Source organism: Scyliorhinus torazame, chromosome 2 (genome assembly GCF_047496885.1).
Source record: "Scyliorhinus torazame isolate Kashiwa2021f chromosome 2, sScyTor2.1, whole genome shotgun sequence".
NCBI lineage: Eukaryota > Metazoa > Chordata > Chondrichthyes > Carcharhiniformes > Scyliorhinidae > Scyliorhinus > Scyliorhinus torazame.
In genome coordinates, this window is record NC_092708.1 from 325363529 (window position 1) to 325387191 (window position 23663).

At 52.0% G+C, this 23663-nt stretch overlaps 1 protein-coding gene across 1 annotated transcript in view; it reads left to right on the plus strand.

The window, feature by feature from the left end:
- Window positions 1–2175: 2175 nt before the first annotated feature.
- ero1a (endoplasmic reticulum oxidoreductase 1 alpha) overlaps window positions 2176–23663 on the plus strand; it is a 56209-nt gene continuing 34721 nt past the window's right edge. The window contains exon 1 of the mRNA XM_072489742.1: window positions 2176–2781. Coding sequence (XP_072345843.1) covers window positions 2680–2781 — 102 coding nt within the window. The 5' untranslated portion in view covers window positions 2176–2679. The remainder of the gene's footprint in view (window positions 2782–23663) is intronic.

The following is a 23663-nucleotide window of genomic DNA, read 5'->3' on the forward strand; positions in this document are numbered from 1 at the left end:
GGAGGTTGGCGTTGTGGTCCTGCTGATCATGGCCACAAATGGTGACGTTGTCCAAGTACGGAAATGTGGCCCGCAGCCCGTACTGGTCCACCATTCGGTCCATCGTTCTTTGGAAGACCGAGACCCCATTTGTGACGCCGAAGGGGACCCGGAGGAAGTGGAAGAGGTGGCCTTCTGCCTCAAAGGCCGTGTAGTGGCGGTCCCAGGGCGGATTGGGAGCTGGTGGTACGCAGACTTCAGATCCACCGTGGAGAACACCCGGTAGTGTGCGATCTGGTTAATCATGTCTGTGATCCGGGGAAGGGGGTACCCATCGAGGTGCATGTACCGGTTTATGGTTTGGCTGTAATCTACAACAATCCGGTTCTTTTCCTCGGTCCTGACGACCACCACCTGAGCTCTCCAGGGCTATTGCTGGCCTTGATGATTCCCTCCTGCAAGAGTCGCTGGACCTCGGACCTGATAAAAGTCCCATCCTGGATGCTGTACCGCCTGCTTCTGGTGGCGACTGGTTTACAGTTGGCATTGAGATTTGCGAAGAGCGGGGGAGGGTCGACTTTTAGGGTCGCGAGTCTACATACGGTGAGTGGGGGTTGGGGCCCACCGAACTTCAGAGTTAGGCTCCTGAGGTTACACTGGAAGTCCAGTCCCAACAAGAGAGGAGCGCAGAGGTCAGAGAGCACATATAACTTAAAATTGGCGTACTGGGCGCCCTGTATTGCGTGGGTTGCGGTGGTGCACCCCGGATCTGCACCGAGTACGACCCAGAAGCGAGGGAGATGGTTTGATGTACCGGGAAGATTGGGAGCAAGCAGCGTCTTACCATGTCTGGATGAATGAAGCTCTTCGTGCTCCCGGAGTCGATCAGGCAGGGCGATTCGTGTTCATTTACCCGGACGGTCATCCTGGAGCTCCGGAGGTGTTTGGGTCGCGACTGGTCAAGGGTGACCATGCTGAGTTGCGGGTAGCCGGGCGTGGTCGGAGGTGCTGGGGTGGTCCCACAATGGCTTCCCCCGTCGGTCGAACGTGTTGGGCAGCATTGCAGATGGCGGCCCCCGTCGGTCGTACGTGTCGGGTGGTGAGGAAGATGGCATCCAAAATGGTGGCCCCCATGAGTCGCCCACGATGTGCCAGCTGGAAGATGGCTGCCCCCATGGACAACACGAGGCCGATGATGCGTCCGGGGGGGGGGGGGGGGGGGGGACACAGAGCCGACAGGCAAGCTGCTACAGTGCGGGATCTGCGGGCCTGTGAGTCTGAGGGTCAGGTCTGCGATTTTGAGAGTTTGGACCTGGCCAGGCAAACCTTAACGAAATGTCCTTTTCTTCCGCAGTCGCTGCCTGGGGTGCTGATACTGGCCGCAGAAATAGCAGGGTAACCCCCCATGGTGGGCGGGCAGCCGCGCGGCACAGGCCTGGGGTACTCTTTGGTCGGGGGTCCACGAGGGGGTCGCATGATCAGACGGGAACGTGTTGAGGCTTTGGAACGCTACGTCTAGAGAGGAGACTAACTTTCCCGTCTCTTCCAGGTCTAGGGAACCTTTCTCGAGTAGGCGCTATCTCACGTAGTTGGACCTGATTCCAGCCACGTAGGTGTCCCGGACAGCGAGGTCCATATGTTGAGTGGCCGTAACGGCCTGGTAGTTGCAACTTCGCGCAAGGACTTTGAGGTCACGTAGGTACTCTTCCAGCGATTCCCCGGGGCGTTGGCGGCGAGTAGTGAGGAGATGCCGCGCGTATACCTCGTTCACAGGGCTTATGTAGAGGCACTCTAGCATCGCGAGGGTGTCTGCGTAAGTGGAGGCTTCCTCGAGTTGCACAGAGATTCAATGGCTCACCCGGGCGTGGAGGAGGCTCAGCTTCTGATCGTCGGAGACGGAGGGAGAGGAGGAGGCAGCCAGGTAGGCCTTGAAATAGCGGAGCCAGTGCAAAAAAAATCCCTTTGGCCTCCGCGGCCTGCGGGTCGAGTTCCAGTCGGTCAGGTTTGAGGGCAGATTCCATTGTGGTGTTGTCATTGATTAAATTGATGCGACCATCAATTCACGCGAAATCAAGAGTAGACGTAAACTGTGGTTTTAATCAACTAGAACAGTGCCTGCCTGCGACTGGTCTGCTAGTGAGAACCGCCTACTGCTCTTTCTACCTCCCCTCAAGGGGTGGAGCCAGATAACACATCACAATGGCATGAACGCGAGCTCGCCAAATGATGCACCAGTCTGTGTACTTTATTTCGATCAAACAGATGTTTCAAAAAATCCCACTCCTGCCAGCTCGGCGTCTGACGATTCCTGCAACTGGAGTCAAACATACACGTATTCCACGTCCTCGTAATATCAAAAGGAAGTTGTCCCCTCTGCCCGGCCCAGTGGCCTATAGGAACAACATTCGCCAAGTTAAACAAAGACGTGCAACGTAACATATATTGTTGCAAAACAAACTTGGGACGCCAGCGGAGGGAGGCTCTCAGGTATTTCACGGTTGAAGATTGTTGCGACGTGCGAGTTTTGGTGTTGCACACCAGGAAATAACATGAATTAACCAGAAGGAGGGGTTCTGTTTGACATCAGCCCTTCAATGAGTCAAATTTCTCCGCGCCTGCTGCTCGCTCGCTCCCAGCAATTACACCTTGCGGAATTTGGATCAGAACCGCTCAAACCAAAAATAAGCGATTCTTATTATCATGTCTACTCCGCTCTTTTTGTTGCTGTTCTGTATATCTCCGGCTTGGAGTAAACTCGCAACTTTCAAGACACAGTCGGATGCCCAAGAATGCTCCCAACAGGTAACAGCCGTCGGCGGTGAATCTTTTATTTTAGTACCCAGCGTTTTGGGATGTGTCAGAACACTGCAACATTGCGTTAGCCTTACGGTTACTTACAGATGTCGCCGAATAGCGGCGCTTCCTTGGTATTTGTTCCAGTTCGATGCTGGTGTTTTGTTTTGGACAGGGAAGTTACTGGTGTGGGATGCAATCTCGCCTCTTTGCGAGATGTGAACGTTTCATTGAGTACGTTCACTGTACGCTATGAGGGGTCAGAGTCTAGGCGAAAAGAAAAAGAGACTCCAAGCACCGGTCAGGGGCCTCTCGCTGGCGTGTTATCACAACTCGGTTTCCCTATTTAAAGGGCGTGTGTATGAGGACATTTACAATTTGGCAAACATCTTCCAGCCAGTTTAATAAAATACCTGATACATGTTGAAAGCATGTTCGAGTCACCAGATCAGGTTGGAAAATGGGGGCAGGGGACATCACAACCGTATCCAATTCTGATCGACATCCATACCGGTTTGGTATGGCACACTGGATTCGAATCATGAACCAGAACTCGAGTGAAACTGCTCAGTACAGTAGCTGTAGTGTTAGTTTAGCTGGCAGGATCTGTTGGAACCCGAATTCTGGAGCGAGTCCAGAATATTCGAATGACCCCTGGCATGTTTCTACTTGACCTGATATTGGATTGAAGTTATATTTTGTGCAATGTCCAACTGGGGACCACCTCCCTTTCCCCGCCCAAAGAGTCCCACACCTTCAGTCACCTGAGGAAATGGTACCTTGACCTGCTTAAATCTCAAGCTTTGGAATTACCACTCCGCTAGCCTCTTCTTTAAGATCCACCTCTGACCAAACCAGCCCTAATATTTTTTAATGTGAGTCGGTGCCAAATCTTGTCTGATATTTACTCCTGTGATGTGCTTTGGCTTGTTTTTTTTTGATTAGACCATAATATAAATACAAGTCGTTTTTGAGATTGGGCCTTGATTCCAGATTCACACCACAATATCAGGGAGGCGGTAGCATAGTGGTATTGTCGCTGGGGACTAGTAATCCAGAGACCCAGGATAATGATCTGGGTTCAAATCCCACCACGGCAAGTGATGGAATTTAAACTCAATAAAATATCTGGAATTAAAAATGCCTAATGATGACTATGAAACAATTGTCGTAAAAACCCATCTGGTTTATTAATGTCCTTTAGGGAAGGAAATCTGCTACCCTAACCTGGTCTGGCCTACATGTGACTCCAGACCCACAGCAATGTGCTTGACTCTTAAACGCCCCCTCAAGGGGGAGCAATAAATGCTGGCACAGCCTGTACGCCCATGTCCCAGGAACACATTTTTAAAAAATAGTGGAAAGTAGACTTGCTTCAGAGCACTAAAGTTGTATTGTAAAATGCACATAGTGTCTTCTCTCCCTCCCAAACACCAAGGCAAGTTTTAGATCCCTAGCTGCTGCACCTACAGAGATCAGCTAATATCATCTACTACTTGTGGCATGATTTGGGGCCACAGCATGCACAGTAGTCACCTGCCGAGCAACAAGGTGTAGGACTAAAATAAAAACAGAAAATGCTGGGAATGCTCAGCAGGTCTGGCAGTATCTGTGGAGAGAATGTTGCAGCTCTGTGACCTTTCATTGGAGGGAATGGGATTAGTTGAGTTGCTCCCACAGAGAGCATGTCTGGCCAAATAGCCTCCTCCTGGGCTCTGAATCTAGGATTCTTTGAATCTGTGAAAGTTTAGGTTCTAAAATTAGATTTTTGTCAAAAGTGCTGGGATATAGAGCTCAAAATGATTTCCAGTTGTTTGAGGTCGATACATTTGTCTAGCCTCCAAGTATTTTTCAATTGAGTGGATTTAATAGGAAAACTGGATTCAATGGATGTGCGTGCACTTGAATAAATAAAACATTATTTGTTCTTTGTTGGGGATTTGCTTTGATAAATATTTATTTCCTTCCTCTGCAGCCCATGCCAATCAAAATGCATCAACTGTTGCCTTGTTGAGATCAGCTAACCCAACTTACAGTGGGATTGAAGCTGGAAGCATACTGAACTCACACTTTAGTTTGCTATTCCATTGCTCTCTATTTCTCTACTGAAGAAATTTAAAAACATCTAAAATTGCCTTTAGATACCTAACCTCTTTAGAGAAAAGCACAAACAGAATCCAGTGCTGCTGTTAAACGTGCGTTCTTAAAACTGATCAAATCATAGAATTCCCTACAGTGCAGAAGGAGGCCATTCAGCCCACTGAGTCTGCACCGGCCCTCTGAAAGAGAACCCTACCTAGGCCCGCAACCTCAGCTAACCTTTGGACACTAAGGGGCAATTTAGCTTGGCCAATCCTCCTAACCTGCACATCTTTGGACTGTGGGAGGAAACCGGAGCACCCGGAGGAAACCCATGCAGACACTGGGAGAATGTACAAACTTCACACAGTCACGCAAGGTTGAATTGAATCTGGGTCCCTAGCATTGTGAGACTGCAGAGCTAACCACTGTGCCACCATGCAGCTGATGACTCACACAGTCCCATATTTGGTTAAGATATTTGCAACTGCCTTTTTTGCAGCGAGGCACTTATGTTGAATCATTTCTACGCCCATACTATTTATAAAGAAAAGGAAAGAGGAAATATGTCATGCCAGGTACTGTGCAATCCACTGTCTGGACTCTTTCTGATTCGAACCTTGCGCCTAGCTCCTGTACACACAGCCTGGGTTGATTTGCTATTTTTATTTCTCCTCTGACCGTTTAGAAGAAATTCAGGATTGCAAAATGACGGGTTGTCAGATTATCAATACCCCATGCGGCTGAAATCAAAAAATACTTCCGGACTTCTGTGTGACACTCTTTGGGCCTCAGCACAAGGACATTTTTCAGTGGTGCATTTAGAATTTTCTAAATCAAAGCTGGACATCACACTATTTTTAAAACTCTTCCATTTATTTCTAAACCTTTTTAATTTCGATAAAGCATTAGTTATTGACTTAGAGGCTGTGAATACATTTTCATAACCAGAAAAATTAACACTACCCTCTCGTCAGCTTCATGGATTTTGTAGAGATGATAAATCAATTATAATTGTAGATTTATTTAAAGAACACTTAATTGTGCATTTTTGAATACAAAAATGATTATTTTAACAAAACTGATATTTTTTGATGGTAGTGTTGCACATGGGGCATCCCAAGTGCAGATAAATTCTAAACCTTGTTAATTAATAGAAGTTCTTACTTTTTATGCCACATTGTGGTTGGTACATTGTGGTTGGTACAGAAATCAATATAGTGTTTACCCATGCTGTGAATTTCCAATCTCAGTTATCTATTTATTAATTTTAAACAGAAAGATTTTTTCATTTTTTCATGACAAAGTCACAAGATTGTTCGGGGGGTGGGATTAGAATCAATTTGTTCAAAACTGTTTTTTACCTGTTAACTGCTGTAAAATATCACTTTAAAACGGATTACAAATGGACTTTTAAAAATATCTAATCAAAATAACATCCAAGAATAACCTGCTCAGTGATGAACCTAAAAATGTACCCCTTATTAGACATTTCAATTGGATTTTCGTAGGAAATATAGTTTACCATTTTTTCACCTTTCATTATTCTTCTTTTGCATTTTTGGTGTTGGTTGATATTCTCGGGTGCAAAATCCCAATATCCATAATGCCATTTCAAACTGGAGTGGCAAGTTAGTGACTTCCATGGATGTTGTCATGAAGAGCTGATTGAGCTCCTTTTATCTCCTGCCCTCCACATTTGGGCTTGCTTGTTAATAGAAATACAAACTTTGTGGAGATGGGGATTTGACCACTGGAGTAGAGACACAACACTCTCTGTTTCACTACTGAAGTATTAGGCATTTTCGTTGTCTTTTCCCTAGAGAAATCTAGCACAAGCTGTCACAAAACATTCTACCAGCCAGTTCATGAATAAAAATGTGTGAGACTTCCGGTTGCGGCGATGCGGAGCTAGGCCGCACATTTCGGCAGCTCCCGCTATCACAGACTTTTGGGCTCTCCAGAGGAGCCCCAACCGAAATTTTTTGATTGAATCCCGTGTGGGAAGGTGAAGTAAGGTCCCCCTTACGTTTTATGGCAGGGATTAGCGGTGGAGCGTCGGAGAAAGAGGCTTTGGAGCAGCGGCAAAAATGAGGGGGAAAAAACAAGATGGCGGAGTAGGAGATCGAGCAGCATGGGGGCCGGACCAGCAGGAGTTCCTCAGGCGCTGTGTGGAGGAGCTTAAAAAGGAGGTGCTGGCGCCAATGCTGTTGGCGATCGAGGGGCTGAAGGAGACCCAGAAGGCCCAGGCGGTGGAGCTCCGTGAGGTGAGGGATAAAACTAATGAGAACGAGGACGAGATCCTGGGCCTGGCGGTAAAGATGGAGGCGCACGAGGCGGTGCACAGGAGGTGGGCCGAGAGACTCGAGGTCCTGGAGAACAGGTCGAGGAGGAAGAATCTCCGGATTCTGGGTCTCCCCGAAGGAGTGGAGGGAGCTGATGCCGGGGCGTACGTGAGCACGATGCTCCATTCGCTGATGGGTGCGGAGGTATCTCCGAGCCCCCTGGAGCTAGAAGGGGCTCACCCGGTCCTGGCGAGGAGACCCAAGGCTGATGAGCCGCCAAGGGCGATAGTGGCGAGGTTCCATCGCTTCGCGGACAAAGAAAGTGTCCTGAGATGGGCCAAGAAGGTGCGGAGCAGTAGATGGGAGAATGCGGTGATCCGAGTCTACCAGGACTGGAGTGCAGAGGTGGCAAAGAGGAGACCTGGCTTCAACCGGGCCAAGGCGGTGCTGCACAAAAAAGAGTCAGGTTCGGAATGCTGCAGCCTGCACGACTGTGGGTCACTTATCAGGACCAACACCACTATTTTGAAATGCCAGAAGAGGCTTGGACCTTTATCCAAACGGAAAAATTGGACTCAAACTGAGGGGCTGTGGTTGTGGGGGGGATGTTGTCTGTATACGGGGTTGTAAATATGGGTAAAGAATGTTTCATGGGTGGGATGATGGATGGGGATGTGGGAAGAGTTCTTGTTAAAAAAGATTTTTTCTTCTGTTGACGAGATAGTGGGAAATGTGGGCGTCGGTGCTGGAGGGAGGTGAGACTCTGGGATGGGGGAACTGGGATAAGGCCGCAACAGGAGCTGCACCACAGGGGGCGGGGCTGGCTCAGGACAGCGCGGGCTTTTTCCCGCGCTAGGGAGGGGGGGATGGAAGAAGGTGAGGAGGAGGAGGGATTCCCAAACGGGGGAGATCAACGGGAAGGCGGGGGAAGCCTGGGTCAGCAGAAGTCAGCTGACTCACGGAAGTAGTATGGGGGGAGCAAAAGAGCTAGATGCGGATCTAGTGGGGAGAGAGGGGGAGGGAAGGGGGGGACAATAGGGTTGCTGCTGCACTGGTCGAGGGGGAACTGAAAATGGAAGAGGTGGTTGGGGCAGGGGTTCCCCGTCTGGGGGACTGGAGGGTGCGGGAGGCGCGGGCACGGGACTGGCCTAAGAAAGGAGATGGCTAGTCGGCAGGAGGGGGGGGGGGGGCCGGCCGGCTGATCACGTGGAATGCGAGAGGCCTAAATGGGCCGGTTAAGAGGGCCCGAGTGTTCGCGCACCTAAAGGGACTGAAGGCAGACGTGGCCATGCTTCAGGAGACACATCTGAAGGTGGCGGATCAGGTCAGGTTAAGGAAGGGATGGGTAGGACAGGTGCTCCATTCGGGGCTGGATGCGAAGAATAGAGGGGTGGCAATGCTGGTGGGGAAGCGGGTGTCGTTTGAGGCCAAGAACATAGTAGCGGACAATGGAGGCCGATACGTGATGGTGAGCGGTAGGTTGCAGGGGACGGAGGTGGTATTGGTAAATGTATACGCCCCGAACTGGGACGATGCTGGATTCATGAAACGGATGTTGGGGCGTATTCCAGACTTGGAGGTAGGGAGCTTGATAATGGGTGGGGATTTCAACACGGTGTTGGACCCAGCATTAGATCGTTCCAGATCTAGGACGGGGAAGAGGCCAGCAGCGGCCAAGGTGCTCAGGGGGTTTATGGATCAGATGGGGGGAGTAGATCCGTGGAGATTTGCCAGGCCTTTGGCCAGAGAATTTTCTTTTTTCTCCCATGTACATAAGGCCTACTCCCGGATAGATTTTTTTGTTTTGGGCAGGGCATTGATCTCGAAAGTGGAGGGAATGGAGTATTCGGCCATAGCCATTTCAGACCACGTCCCGCATTGGGTGGAGCTAGAGCTGGGGGAGGATAGGGACCAACGCCCGTTGTGGAGGTTGGATGTGGGACTGCTGGCAGACGAGGAAGTGTGTGGGAGGGTGCGGGGGTGCAACGAAAGGTACCTGGAGGCCAACGACAACGGGGAGGTGCAGGTGGGAGTAGTATGGGAGGCGCTGAAGGCGGTGGTCATGGGGAGTGTTAATCTCCATCAGGGCTCATAGGGTGAAGAGAGAGGGCAGGGAAAGGGAGAGGTTAGTGGGGGAGATTTTAAGGGTGGACAGGAGATCTGCAGAGGCTCCTGATGGGGGACTACTCAGGGAGAGACGAAGTCTCCAGACGGAGTTCGACCTGTTGACCACAGGGAAGGCAGAGGCACAGTGGAGGAAGGCACAGGGGGCGATGTATGAATATGGGGAGAAGGCGAGTCGGATGCTGGCACATCAGCTCCGTAAGAGGATGGCAGCGAGGGAAATAGGTGGAGTCAAGGAAGGCAGGGGAACTACGGTGCGGAGTGCGGTGAAAGTGAATGAGGCATTTAAGGCCTTTTACAAGGAGCTGTATAGGTCCCAGCCCCCAGGGGGAAAAGAGGGGATGCGACGATTCTTGGACCAACTGGGGTTCCCGAGGGTGGAGGAGCAGGAGGTGGCTGGTTTGGGGGCGCCCATTGGGGTGGAGGAGCTGGTTAAAGGTCTGGGGAGCATGCAGGCGGGGAAGGCCCCGGGGCCGGATGGGTTCCCGGTGGAGTTTTATAGGAAGTATGTAGACCTGTTAGCCCCGTTGCTGGTAAGGACCTTCAATGAAGCAAGGGAGGGGGGGACCCTGCCCCCGACAATGTCGGAGACGACGATCTCTTTGATCTTGAAGCGGGATAAAGACCCACTGCAACGCGGGTCGTATAGACCGATCTCACTCCTCAACGTAGCTGCTAAGTTGCTGGAAATAATGTTGGCTACGAGGATTGAGGACTGTGTCCCGGGGGTGATTCACGAGGACCAGACAGGATTCATAAAGGGTAGGCAGCTAAATACCAATGTGCGAAGGCTCCTGAATGTGATAATAATGCCATCGGTGGAGGTAGAGGCGGAGATAGTGGCAGCCATGGACGCGGAGAAGGCCTTTGACCGAGTAGAGTGGGAGTATCTCTGGGAATTGTTGAGGAGGTTTGGGTTTGGGGGAGGGTTTATTAGTTGGGTTAAGCTCCTGTACAGAGCCCCGGCGGCGAGTGTGGTCACGAACTGGCGGAGGTCGGAGTATTTCCAGCTGTATCGAGGGACGAGGCAGGGGTGCCCCCTGTCCCCTCTGCTGTTTGCATTAGCAATTGAACCTTTGGCCATGGCGTTAAGGGAGTTGGGGAAATGGAAGGGGGTGGTCCGAGGGGAGAGGAACATCGAGTGTCGCTGTACGCAGACGACCTGTTGCTGTATGTGGCGGATCCAGTGGAGGGGATGGTTGAGGTCATGCAGATCCTAAGGGAGTTTGGAGACTTCTCGGGCTATAAGCTCAATGTGGGAAAGAGTGAGCTCTTTGTGGTGCAGCTGGGGGATCAGGGAAGAGGGATAGACGACCTACCGTTGAGGAGGGGGGAAAGGAGCTTTCGATACTTGGGTATTCGGGTAGCTAGGAGCTGGGGGGCACTGCACAAACTTAATTTGACACGGCTGGTGGAACAGATGGAGGAGGACTTTAAAAGGTGGGACATGTTGCCACTCTCGCTGGCGGGCAGGGTTCAGTGGATTAAAATGGTGGTTCTCCCGAGGTTTCTTTTTGTATTCCAATGCCTCCCAATTGTGATTACCAAGGCCTACTTTAAGAGGGTAAGCAGGAGCATTATGGGATTTGTGTGGGCGAGCAAGACCCCGAGGGTAAGGAGGGGGTTCCTGGAACGTAGCAGAGATAGAGGAGGGTTGGCGTTGCCGAATCTGGGTGGCTACTACTGGGCAGCCAACGTGGCGATGATCCGTAAGTGGGTGATGGAGGGAGAGGGGGCGGCGTGGAAGAGGTTGGAGATGGCGTCCTGCAAAGGAACGAGCCTGGGGGCGCTGGTGACGGCACCGCTGCCGCTCTCGCCGACAAGGTACACCACAAGCCCGGTGGTGGCGGCAACGCTAAAGGTCTGGGGGCAGTGGAGACGACACAGGGGTGCGATGGGAGCCTTGGTGTGGTCCCCGATCAGGGATAACCATCGGTTTGTCCCAGGAAGGATGGAAGGGGGGTTTCAGAGCTGGCATCGGGCAGGGATTAGAAGAATGGGGTACCTGTTCATCAACGGGATGTTTGCGAGCTTAGGGGCGCTGTAGGAGAAATTTGGACTACCCTCAGGAAATGCCTTCAAGTACATGCAAGTGAGGGCGTTTGTGAGGCGGCAGGTGAGGGAATTCCTGCTGCTCCCGGCACAGGGGATTCAAGACAGGGTGATTTTGGGTGTATGGGTCGGGGAGGGCAACTTGTCGGCGATATACCAGGAGATGAAAGAAGATGGGGAGGCTTTGGTAGAGGAGCTGAAAGGTAAATGGGAAGAGGGGCTAGGGGAGGAGGTTGAGGAGGGGCTGTGGGCTGATGCCCTAAGTAGGGTTAATTCCTCTTCCTCGTGTGCCAGGCTTAGCCTGATACAGTTTAAGGTAGTTCACAGAGTGCATATGACGGGGACGAGGCTGAGTAGGTTCTTTGGGGTGGAGGACAGATGTGGGAGGTGCTCAGGAGGTCCGGCGAACCATGTCCATATGTTTTGGTCATGCCCGGCACTGGAGGGGTTCTGGAGGGGAGTGGCGGGAACAGTATCTAAGGTGATGAAAGTCCGGGTCAAGCCAAGCTGGGGGCTAGCACTATTTGGAGTAGTGGACGAGCCGGGAGTGCAGGAGGCGAAAGAGGCCGGCATTCTGGCCTTTGCGTCCCTAGTAGCCCGGCGAAGGATCTTGTTAATGTGGAAAGAGGCAAAGCCCCCCAGCGTTGAGGCCTGGATAAATGATATGGCGGGGTTTATCAAGTTGGAGAGGATAAAGTTTGCCTTGAGAGGGTCTGCGCAGGGGTTCTACAGGCGGTGGCAAACGTTCCTAGACTATCTCGCGGAGCGTTAGATGAAGGTCGGACAGCAGCAACCCAGAGGGGGAGGGGGGGGGGGGGGCGGAGGAGGGGGGCCTTTCTGGGGGGCATTTGAGCAAGAAAATACATGAATGATCCGGGAAACTGATATGTACGGGAGGAATCCAATGTACAAAGTTCAATATCATATTGACTTGCCATGTTCATGTCTTGCTATGCGAGCTTTCTTTCTTTTGTGTTACCGGGGGGGGGGGGGGGGGGGGGGGGGGATTGTTTTGTATGGTTGAAAATTTTGTTAAAAATTCTTAATAAACATATTTAAAAAATAAAAATGTGTGAAAGTTAAACAATAAGGGATATCTTGGAAATTTAGACAGCCTTCTCTCCAGCTTTTGTACCTGCGGCAACCTATTGCCAATATGCAAATCTGTTATCATTCTCAGTACAGTCATTTTACTACGCCTTTGTGTTCGAACAGTTTCCCTTTGATAGAAACCCTAGGGTTGTATTTCCTGGAATTTAGACATTTGAAAGGTAGTTGATCACAGTTTTCAAGTTATTAAGGGGAACTGATCAGGTGCAGATGAGAAACTATTTCACCTGATTGGGTCGCCTCAGACTAAAGAGCATAGCCCAATATGTAGAGCCAGATCTTTCGGGACTCAAGTTAGGAAATGATCCAACAATCAAAGTGAGGTAGAGGATTGAGACCCTCGAGGAACTTAAAAGGGATTACGAAGGTTGGAGAACCGTGAAACCCCTCTTTGAGTCTCCACATCTCTGGTGGGAAGCAATCAAGGGGAACATCAAAAGGTTTTTCATCCTCAAAGGCATTCAAAAGGTGAGAGAGAGACGAGGGGCCATGTCCAGGCTCCAGAAAAGTATGCAGAATGTGCTCCAGCTGCAGTCGATGGGGGTTGATGTCAAGGAGGATCTCCAAGAGGTGAAGAGCCAGCAAACCTCGCTCTACACCTCAGAGGCCTCCAAGGTTATCTTCCGTTCCAGAGTCCGCTCCGTGGAGCAGGATAAAAAGTGCTCACGCTATTTCTTCCAAAAGGTGCACAGAGAAACCTCTGTGATCAGCAGCCTGAAGGAAGAAGATGGCTCTGTAAAGTCATCCCAGTCTGACATCCTGAGGATCAGCAAATCCTTTTATGCCGGACTGTATGATCTGAAGCCAACAGATAACACTGTTTCTCAGACCTTCCTGTCGTCTATCACGGAGGTCTTAGGCGACAGCGAGCGGGAAAACCTGGACAAACCGGTAACTCTGGGACAGCTGACAAAGGCCGTCAGGTCCTTTGAGACGAGTAAAACTCCCGGAAGCGACGGCTTACCGGTTGAGTTGTATTCGGCTCTGTGGGACTGGATGGGCCCAGACCTGCTGGAAGTGTACGAGAGTATGCTTCTGGACGGCAGCATGCCAGAATCCATGAGGAAAGGCATCATCACCCTCATCTACAAGCAGAAGGGGGAAAGGGAAGAAATTTCAAATTGGCGACCCATTTCACTGTTGAATGTGGATTATAAAATTCTAGCCAAGCTCATCGCCAATCGAGTCAGGTCTGCTCTGGAGTCGGTGATCCACCCGGACCAGACCTGTGCTGTACCCGGCAGGAAGATCTCTGATAGCCTTGCGCTACTCAGGGATACGATCGCCTACGTGCAGGACAGGAAGGTGGACACCTGCCTCATCAGCCTTGACCAGGAGAAGGCTTTTGACAGAATATCGCACACCTACATGATCGATGTGCTCTCCAAAATGGGGTTTGGGGAGGGAATTTGCAATTGGATCAAACTGCTCTACACAAACATCAATAGCGCAGTCTCAATCAATGGGTGGGAATCAGAAAAGTTCCAGATCAAATCTGGAGTCAGGCAGGGCTGCCCTCTCTCCTCGGCCCTGTTTGTGTGCTGCATAGAACCTTTTGCCGAGTCCATCAGGAAGGATCCGGGTATAAGAGGAGTGACGATCCCAGGCAGCGGAGGCGTGCAAGTTAAGGCCTCCCTGTATATGGATGATGTCGCCGTCTTATGCTCGGATCCCGCATCTGTACGCAGGCTCTTGAATGCCTGCGACAAGTTTGAACTGGCCTCGGAAGCTAAGGTAAACCGTGGCAAGAGCGAGGCCATGTTCTTTGGGAACTGGGCCGACCGGTCCTTTGTCCCCTTCACTGTCAGGTCAGATTACCTGAAGATGCTGGGGATATGGTTCGGAGCGGCCGGAGCGTGCACCAAAAACTGGGAGGAGTGCATCGCCAAGATAAGACAGAAACTGGGCGGGTGGGAGCAATGCACCCTCTCTATTGCGGGCAAAACCCTGGTCATCAGGTGTGAGGTACTCTTGGTGTTACTGCACGGAGCGCAGGTCTGGCCCATTACCCGACCCTACGCCGCAGCAGTCACCCAGGCCACCTTCAAATTCATCTGGAGATCCAAGATGGACCGTGTCCGAAGGGACACCATGTACAAACCTCTGGATAAGGGAGGGAAAAACGTACCCATCTTCTCCCTCATCCTGATGGCCACCTTTGTGTGCAGCTGTATCAAGCTGTGTGTGGACCCCCGGTATGCAAACACCAAGTGTCACTACATACTGAGGTTCTACCTGTCCCCGGTGTTACGAAGGATGGGCCTGGCCTCATTGCCGCGGAACGCTCCAAGTAGTTGGACCGTGCCGTACCACCTGTCCCTTCTGGAAAGGTTTTTGAAGAAAAACACCTTTGACCACAAGGCAATTTGAGCGATTTTGTTGCAGAAAGCAAAGTGATAAAAATGGTTGGTTCTTTTCAAAAATATCTTAATTTACGGGATGTGGGTTCTACACATTGTAAATTGTGTTTTGTTTAGTTTGGGGGTAGGAGCAGAAGGAAAAAAAAAGGAGGTGGGCTTGGGGTGACGGGGTGGAGGGTTGGAGAATGGGGGGGGGGGGGGAGATGGGGAGGGGGGTGTTGTTAGTTTTTTACCTTTTGGCTTTTGTATTTTTGTATATATGAAAAATGCCTTCAATAAAAATATTTCTTAAAACCGGACGGGTACCCATTCGAGTTCTATAAAAAGTTCTCCGGGATATTGGGGCCAGTGCTGTTGAACGTCTTTAACCAGGCCAAGGAAAGAGGAGTTCTACCCCAGACAATATCACAGGCCATGATTTCGCTCATTTTGAAAAGGGGCAAGGGCCCGCAGCTGTGGTTCTTATAGGCTGATAGCCTTGTTAAATGTGGATGCCAAGCTCCTGGCCAAGATTCTGGCCTCTAGGATTGAGGACTGTGTACTGGATGTTATTGGAGAAGACCAGACAGGGTTTGTTAAGGGCAGGCAGCTGGGGGCCAATGTTAGAAGGCTGCTCAATGTGATTATGATGCTTCCGGAAGGTAGGGAAGTTGAAGTGGTGGTTGCAATGGATGTGGAAAAAGCGTTCGACCAGGTCAAGTGGGATTACTTATGGAAGGTGCTGGAGCGGTTCGGGTTTGGGAGGGGCTTTGTTGATTGGGTTAGGCTGCTGTACCAGGCGCCGGTAGCTAGCGTATGGACAAATAGGACGATGTCGGAATATTTCAGATTACACCGGAGGACGAGACCGGGATGTCCCCTCTCCCCACTGCTGTTTGCGCTGGCGATAGAGCCGCTGGCGATTGCTCTGAGGGCCTCAAGGGGCTGGTCCGGGGGGGGGGGGGGGGGGGGGGGGGTGGAACATAAGTCTTGTTGTATGCGGATGACTTGCTGCTGTGTGTCTCGGATCCAATGGAGGGATGGGGGAAATTATGGGAATCCTAGGGGAATTCGGCCGGTTTTCGGGTTACAAGCTCAATATGGGGAAGAGCGAGCTGTTTGTGGTGCAGGCGAAGGGTCAGGAGAGGCGATTGGGGGAACTACCGTTCAGAGTGGTGGAGGACAGTTTTAGATACTTGGGTATTTGTGGTGGTATGTATTAGGGGTAATACGGTACACCATGAATGCCGAGGAGCTATTGGAGGACAGATGCTGGATCCCGATTGGATCTGCCGCTTACTGGGCTCCACCCAGATAGGCGGGGTATAAGAACCTGGGTTACTCCCCGCAGCTGCATTCTGTGACTGAGCTGCTGGGGAACGAGTCTGAACAAGTCTGCTCAATAAAGCCTCGATTGAAGTTCTTTACGTCTCGCCTCGTGTGTGATCGATGGTGCTACAGTATTCAAGTGGCAGGGATTGGGATAGGCTATACAAATTGAACCTGGCCTGGTTGGTGGAGTGATGAAAGAGGATTTCCAGAGATGGGATGCGCTCCCACTGTCTCTGGCGGGTGGGGTGCAGTTGTTAAAAATGACGGTCCTCCCGGGATTTCTCTTTGTTTTCCAGTGCCTCCCCATTTTCATTCCACGTTCCTTTTTCAAGCGGATGAATAAGATTATTGTTGGCTTTGTGTGGGGGGGGCAAGCCACCGCTGGTGAAGAGGGCAATGCTGGAACGGAACCAGGGAGATGGCAGGCTGGCGCTGCCGAATTTCAGTAATTACTACTGGGCGGCCAACATAGCCATGGTGAGGAGGTGGCTAGTGGGGGCGGGGGGGGTGTGCGCATGGAGGCGGCCTCGTGTAAGGGCACAAGTTTAGGGGCACTGGTGATGGCGCCCCTACAGGCACGTTACTCCACCATTCTGGTGGTAGTGGTGACCCTGAGAATCTGGGGGCAGTGGAGGAGATGTGGGGGCAGAGGGGGCATCGGTATGGTCCCCAATCTGCGATAACCATAGGTTTGCCCCGGGGAGGATGGATGGGGGGTTCCGTATTTGGCGGAGAGTGGGAATAGAGAGGATTCATAGAATTTACAGTGCAGAAGGAGGCCATTCGGCCCATCGAGTCTGCACCGGCTCTTGGAAAGAGCACCCTACCCAAGTTCAACACCGCCACCCTATCCCCATAACCCAGTAACCCCACCCAACACTAAGGGCAATTTTGGACACTAAGGGCAATTTATCATGGCCAATCCACCTAACCTGCACATCTTTGGACTGTGGGAGGAAACCGGAGCACCCGGAGGAAACCCACGCACACACTGGGAGGATGTACAGACTCCGCACAGACAGTGACCCAAGCCGGAATCGAACCTGGGACCCTGGAGCTGTGAAGGCTACCGTGCTGCCCCGAGGATGGGTGACTTGTTCATAGAAGGAAGCTTCCCGAGTATGAGGGCGCTGGAGGAGAAGTTTGCTGGAGGGAATGATCTCCGGTATTTACAGGTGCGGGACTTTTTGCGGAGGCAGGTGCCAACCTTCCCACTCATGCCGTTAAGGGGGATTCAGGATAGGGTGGTTTCTAGAGGATGGATAGGGGAGGGTCTCGGATAAATATAATGAGCTCATGGGGTCGGAGGAGACGCAGACCGAGGAGCTGAAGCTTAAGTGGGAGGAGGAGCTGGGGGGTGAGATGGAGGAGTGTCTGTGGGCGGACGCACTAGGAAGGGTCAATGCCACCACAGCATCTGCCAGGCTCAGCCTGATCCAGTTTAAGGTTGTTCACCGGGCTCACATGACGGTGGCCCGGATGAGCAGATTCTTTGGCGTGGAGGACAGATGTGCAAGGGGGGTGGGGCAGCGAACTATGTCCACATGTTTTGGGCATGTCCAAAACTGAGGAGATTTGGGCAGGGGTTTGTCGACACCATGTCCACGGTATTGAATACGAGGGTGGCAATGAGTCCGGGAGTGGTGATTTTTTTGGGGTATTGCAGGACCCGGGAATCCAGGAGGAGAGAGAGACGGATGTTCTGGCCTTTGCTTCCCTGGTAGCCCTGAGGCGTATATTGCTGGCATGGAGGGACTCAAAGCCCCCAAAATCGGAGACCTGCCTTTCAGACATGGCAGGCTTCCTCTGTCTGTAAAAAATTAAGTTCACCATGAGAGGGTATCTGTTAGGGTTCACCCGGAGGTGGCAACCATTCGTCGACTTCCTTGCAGAGAATTAAACATCCGCGGGGGGGGGGGGGGTGGTTAGGTTAGTGTAGGGGGGTAAGGTAGGTTAGTGTAGTGTAGGGGGGTAAGTAATGGCAGGACCTGCGGGAGTTCAGGTTCGCCTGGAGGTGGCAACCATTCATCAACTTCCTCGTAGAGAATTAAACGTCGACTTCCGGTTGCGGCTATGCGGAGTTAAGCCGCATGATTCGGCAGCTCCCGCGAACACGGACTTTCGGGCTCGCTAGAAGAGCCCCAACGGAACTTTTTTTTATAGCCAACCCATGGGGAAGAGAGGAGAGAGGTCCCCATCTAACTTGTATGGACCGGACCCGCAGCGAAACGGCCAAAAAAGTGGCATTGGAGCAGCAGGAGAAGAGAGGGAAAATAAGCAAAATGGCGGCGGCCGGGGACAAAGAGGAGATGCAGGAATTCATCAAGCGCTGCTTCGAGGAGATGCGTAAGGAGATGGTGGCACCTATGTTGGCAATAATTGAAGGACTTGGGGCAACCCAGAATGCCCACGAGGTGAAGATCCAGGAGATCCAGGAAAAAGTGAGTGAGAATGAGGACGAGCTCTTGGGCCTGGCGGTGAGAGTGGAGCAGCACGAGGCGCTACACAAGACGTGGGCGGGAAGACTCGAAGACCTGGAGAACAGGTCGAGGAGAAATAATCTGAGGATCCTGGGTCTCCCAGAAGGAGTGGAGGGGGCCGACGCCACGGCATATGCGGGCACAATGATCGGGGCGCTGATGGGCCCCCGGGGTTGCTGGAGCTGGAAGGGGCGCACAGCGTGCTGGCAAGGAAGCCCAAGGCAAATGAGCCGCCAAGGGCGATGGTGGTGAGATTTCACCGGTTTACGGACAGAGAGAGGGTCCTGAAATGGGCCAAGAAGGAGCGGAGCAGCAAGTGGGACAATGCAGAGATCTGAATATACCCGGACTGGAGCACAGAGGTCGCTAAGCGGAGAGCGGGTTTCAACCGGGCCAAAGCGGTGCCGCATCGGAAAGGAGTGAAATTTGGAATGTTGATGCCAGCACGACTGTGGGTTACACATAATGGCCAACACCACTACTTCGAAACGCCCCAAGAGGTGTGGACCTTTATACTAACTGAAAAGTTGGACTCTAATTGAGGGTTTGCGAGGGTGGGGGGTGTTTGAGGGTTGAAGTATGATGGGTGTTGTATATAGGGGGTCAATCACGCGCAGGGAATATTATATGGGCTGGGGGAGAGAGACAAGGCCGCGACAGGGGCTGCGCCAGAGGGGGCGGGACAGGCTTTGGAAAGCGCGGGGTTCTTTTCCCGCGCGCGGGAAGAAAGGCGGAAAGGGGAATGAAGAAACGTATACTGATGGGGAGACTCCCACACGGGGGGGGGGGGTCAAAGGGATGGCGGGGGAAGCCGGGGTCAGCAGGTGTCAGCTGACTTACGGGAGTGATATGGGGGGAGCAAAAAAGCTAGACAGGGATCTAGCGGGGGAGAGGGAAGGGGGGGGGGTGTGGAAAGGGTTGCTGCTGTACTGGCCGAAAGGGAATGGGACACAGAAGAGGTGGTCGGGACGGAGGTCCCCCGGCCGGGGGACCGGAGGGTGAGGGAGACGCGGACACGGGACTGGCCCAGAAAAGGAGATGGCTAGTCGGCGGGGGAGGGGGGGTGGGGGCGGGGGGGGGGGGGGGGGGGGGGGGGGGCGGGGGAGAGCCCCTCCAATCCGGCTGATAACGTGGAACGTGAGGGGCCTGAATGGGCCGGTGAAGAGGGCTCGGGTGTTCGCGCACTTTAAGGGACTGAAGGCAGACGTGGCTATGCTCCAAGAGACACACCTGAAGATGGCGGACCAGGTTAGGTTATGTTGCTCTTTTTAACCTTCGTCTATTTGCTCTGTTTACGTCACCTTTGCTCATGAGTCGCCAGGTATCTTTATGATACTGCCACGTGGTTCAAGTTCAGGTTATGATTAATAATACAGCACACCGCTTAGTAAGGATTAAAACAACGGTCATTTATTATATACAACAAGCAATATTAATACCCTAATACTACTATTTATATAATAAACCTATCACTACTGGCCGATACTTAACTTTAGGAAGAGCGAAGACCAGACAGGGTTCGTAAAAGGGAGACAACTGAATGTTAACGTGCGACGACTATTAGGGGTGATAATGATGCCCCCAGTGGAGGGGAAGGCAGAGATAGTGGCGGCAATGGACGCAGAGAAGGCATTTGATAGGGTGGAGTGGGAGTATTTATGGGAAGTGTTAAGGAGGTTTGGGTTTGGGAACGGGTTTATTAGCTGGGTTAGACTTCTTTATGGGGCTCCAACGGCAAGCGTAGTTACAGGTCGACATAGATCGGAGTATTTCCGACAATATAGGGGAACAAGACAGGGATGCCCGCTGTCTCCATTGTTGTTCGCGTTGGCAATTGAACCTCTGGCCATGGCGTTGAGAGACTCCAGGAAATGGAGAGGGGTGATTAGAGGGGGAGAAGAACACCGAGTCTCGTTATATGCGGATGACCTATTGTTATACGTGTCGGACCCAGCGGGGGGAATGATAGAGGTTATGCGAATTTTGAGGGGGTTCGGGGATTTCTCGGGGTATAGGCTAAACATGGGGAAGAGTGAATTATTTGTGATACATCCAGGGGACCAGAGTAGAGAGATAGAAGGCTTGCCTCTAAGGAAAGTGGAAAGAAACTTCCGATACCTGGGGATTCAGATCGCTAGGAGCTGGGGAACCTTGCACAGACTTAATCTGACATGGTTGGTAGAACAAATGGAGGAGGACTTCAAGAGGTGGGACATGCAGCCTCTATCGCTGGCGGGCAGGGTGCAAGCAATTAAGATGATGGTCCTCCCGAGGTTCTTATTTGTATTTCAATGTCTCCCTATACTAATCACTAAGACCTTTTTTAATAAAATAGACAGGAGCATCACGAGCTTCGTGTGGGCAGGGAAAGTTCCGAGAGTAAGGAGGGGGTTCCTTCAGCGTAGTAGGGACAGAGGAGGATTGGCACTACCGAACTTGGGCGATTACTATTGGGCCGCCAATGTGGCAATGATACGTAAATGGATGATGGAGGGTGAGGGAGCGGCGTGGGAAAGACTGGAGAGAAAGTCCTGTAAAGGGACGAGTTTAGAGGCGCTGGTGACGGCGCCGCTACCGATCTCACCTAAAAAGTTTACCACGAACCCGGTGGTGGCGGCAACATTGAATATCTGGGGACAGTGGAGGCGACAGAGAGGGGTGCGGGGAGCCCTGGTGGGGTCCCCAATCAGGAACAACCATAGGTTCGCCCCAGGAAGAATGGATGGAGGATTTCAGAGCTGGTTCCAGTTGGGAATTAGGAGGGTGGGAGATTTATTTATAGATGGGACTTTTGCGAGCTTGGGAGCATTGGAGGAAAAGTATAAGTTGCCCCGGGGAAATTTCTTGAGATATATGCAGGTGAGGGCATTTACTAGACAACAGGTGAGGGAATTTCCGTTGCTCCCGACACAGGGGATACAGGACAGGGTGCTTTCAGGGGTGTGGGTCGGAGAGGGCAAGGTGTCAGAGATTTACCGAGAGATGAGGGAAGAGGGGGAGGAGTCGGTGGGCGAACTAAAAGGAAAGTGGGAAGAAGAACTAGGGGAGGAGATAGAGGAGGGTATGTGGGCTGATGCCCTAAGCAGGGTAAATTCCTCTTCCTCATGCGCCAGGCTTAGCCTGATTCAATTTAAGGTGCTACATAGAGCACACATAACGGGAGCAAGATTGAACAGGTTCTTTGGAGTGGAGGACAAATGTGGGAGGTGTGGCGGGAGCCCGGCAAACCACGCACATATGTTTTGGGCATGCCCGGCACTGGAAGGGTATTGGAAGGGAGTGACGGGAGTGATTTCGCGGGTGGTGAAGGCCCGGGTCAAACCAGGCTGGGGGTTAGCTCTATTTGGAGTTGCGGAAGAGCCGGGAGTGCAGGAGGCGAAAGAGGCCGACGTTGTGGCCTTTGCGTCCCTAGTAGCCCGGCGCAGGATCCTACTCATGTGGAAGGAGGCGAAACCCCCCGGACTGGAGGCCTGGGTAAATGATATGGCGGGGTTCATTAAACTGGAGCAGATAAAGTTTGCCCTGAGAGGATCGGCTCAAGGGTTCACCAGGCGGTGGCAGCCATTTCTCGACTACCTAGGGGAACGTTAGAGGGAAGACAGATGACCAGCAGCAGCAACCCAGGGGGAGGGGGGGGGGGGGGTGGAGGGGGGGGGGGTTTAGTTTAGGTCAAAGATAAAGGGGTTTTGTTACTTGTGTATTGTTTAAAATTTCTGTATTGTTATTGTTGCGTTTGCTTTGTAAGAGGGGAAAAATTGTTGTTTGGGAAAAAATTTTCAATAAAACATTTATAAAAAAAAAAAAACTTTAGGAAGAGCCCACCAGGTCAGGGAAACGAATGGCTTGTCCAATCAAATCTGGCCCGGGGGATTCAAAAGGCTGCTACAGGTCGGTGGCTAGGTGTCTCTACCGGATAGCGATCGTTGGATTCAAACTTACAGTTGCCGGTGGCTGGTCTTGCGAAGGTCTCGAGCAGGTGAAGAGGAGAGAGAGAGAGAGAGATCTGAACTTGGACCCTCACTTTTATAGGGCCCAGGGGCTTCCCGCCTCCCGGGGCGGCCCTTGACCCTGAGTCCCAAGTGATTGGATTCTGTCCCCAATCTCTGGGGTCGATGTGTCCAATGATGAGGCGATTCCTCGATCGGGGGGTGGTCGCTCACCTGTCTTTGTTTCGGCCACTGCAGGCGCCGACAGGTCTGACCCGGTATTCAATTGCTAATATGTTGCAATTGTTCCCGGGGATAGCCGATTTAACTGTGGATGTCTGAATAGATTGGCTGCAAACAGTCCTGAATGCAACTGCGAATACCTGGGTTGATGGGCTGTTGATAGCCCTGAGTATCGATCTGGGCTACCTTCCCAGAGCCGAATATGCAAAACTGTCTGCAGCTGCCTGCTTGTGTCTTCTTGGCTGCTTTTCCCAGCAGTCTTTCGGGTTAGCCGTTTTAAACTGGGTTTTGGCCAGATTAATCGGAACGCAGCCATTTTACATGGCTACAGTTAAGAAGGGGATGGGTAGGACAGGTATTTCACTCGGGACTGGACGTGGAAAATAGAGGGGTGGCAATTCTGGTGGGAAAGCATGTGTCATTTGAGGCCAAGACTATCGTAGTGGATAATGGAGGGAGATATGTGATGGTGAGTGGTAGGTTGCAAGGGACGTGGGTAGTGTTGGTAAATGTATACGCCCCGAACTGGGATGATGCCGGATTCATGAAGCGCATGTTGGGGCGCATTCCGGACCTGGAGGTAGGAGGACTGATAATGGGAGGGGACTTCAATACAGTGCTGGACCCAGCACTGGACCGCTCCAGATCAAGGACGGGAAAGAGGCCGGCGGCGGCCAAGGTGCTCAGGGGGTTTATGGATCAGATGGGGGGAGTGGACCCATGGAGGTTCGCAAGACCGCAGGCCAGGGAAATTTCCACGTGCACAAGGCCTACTCCCGGATAGATTTCTTTGTTCTGGGCAGGGCGCTCATCCCGAGGGTGGAAGGGACGGAGTATTCGGCCATAGCCGTTTTGGACCATGCCCCGCACTGGGTGGAAATGGGGCTGGGAGAGGAGAGGGACCAACGCCCGCTGTGGCGG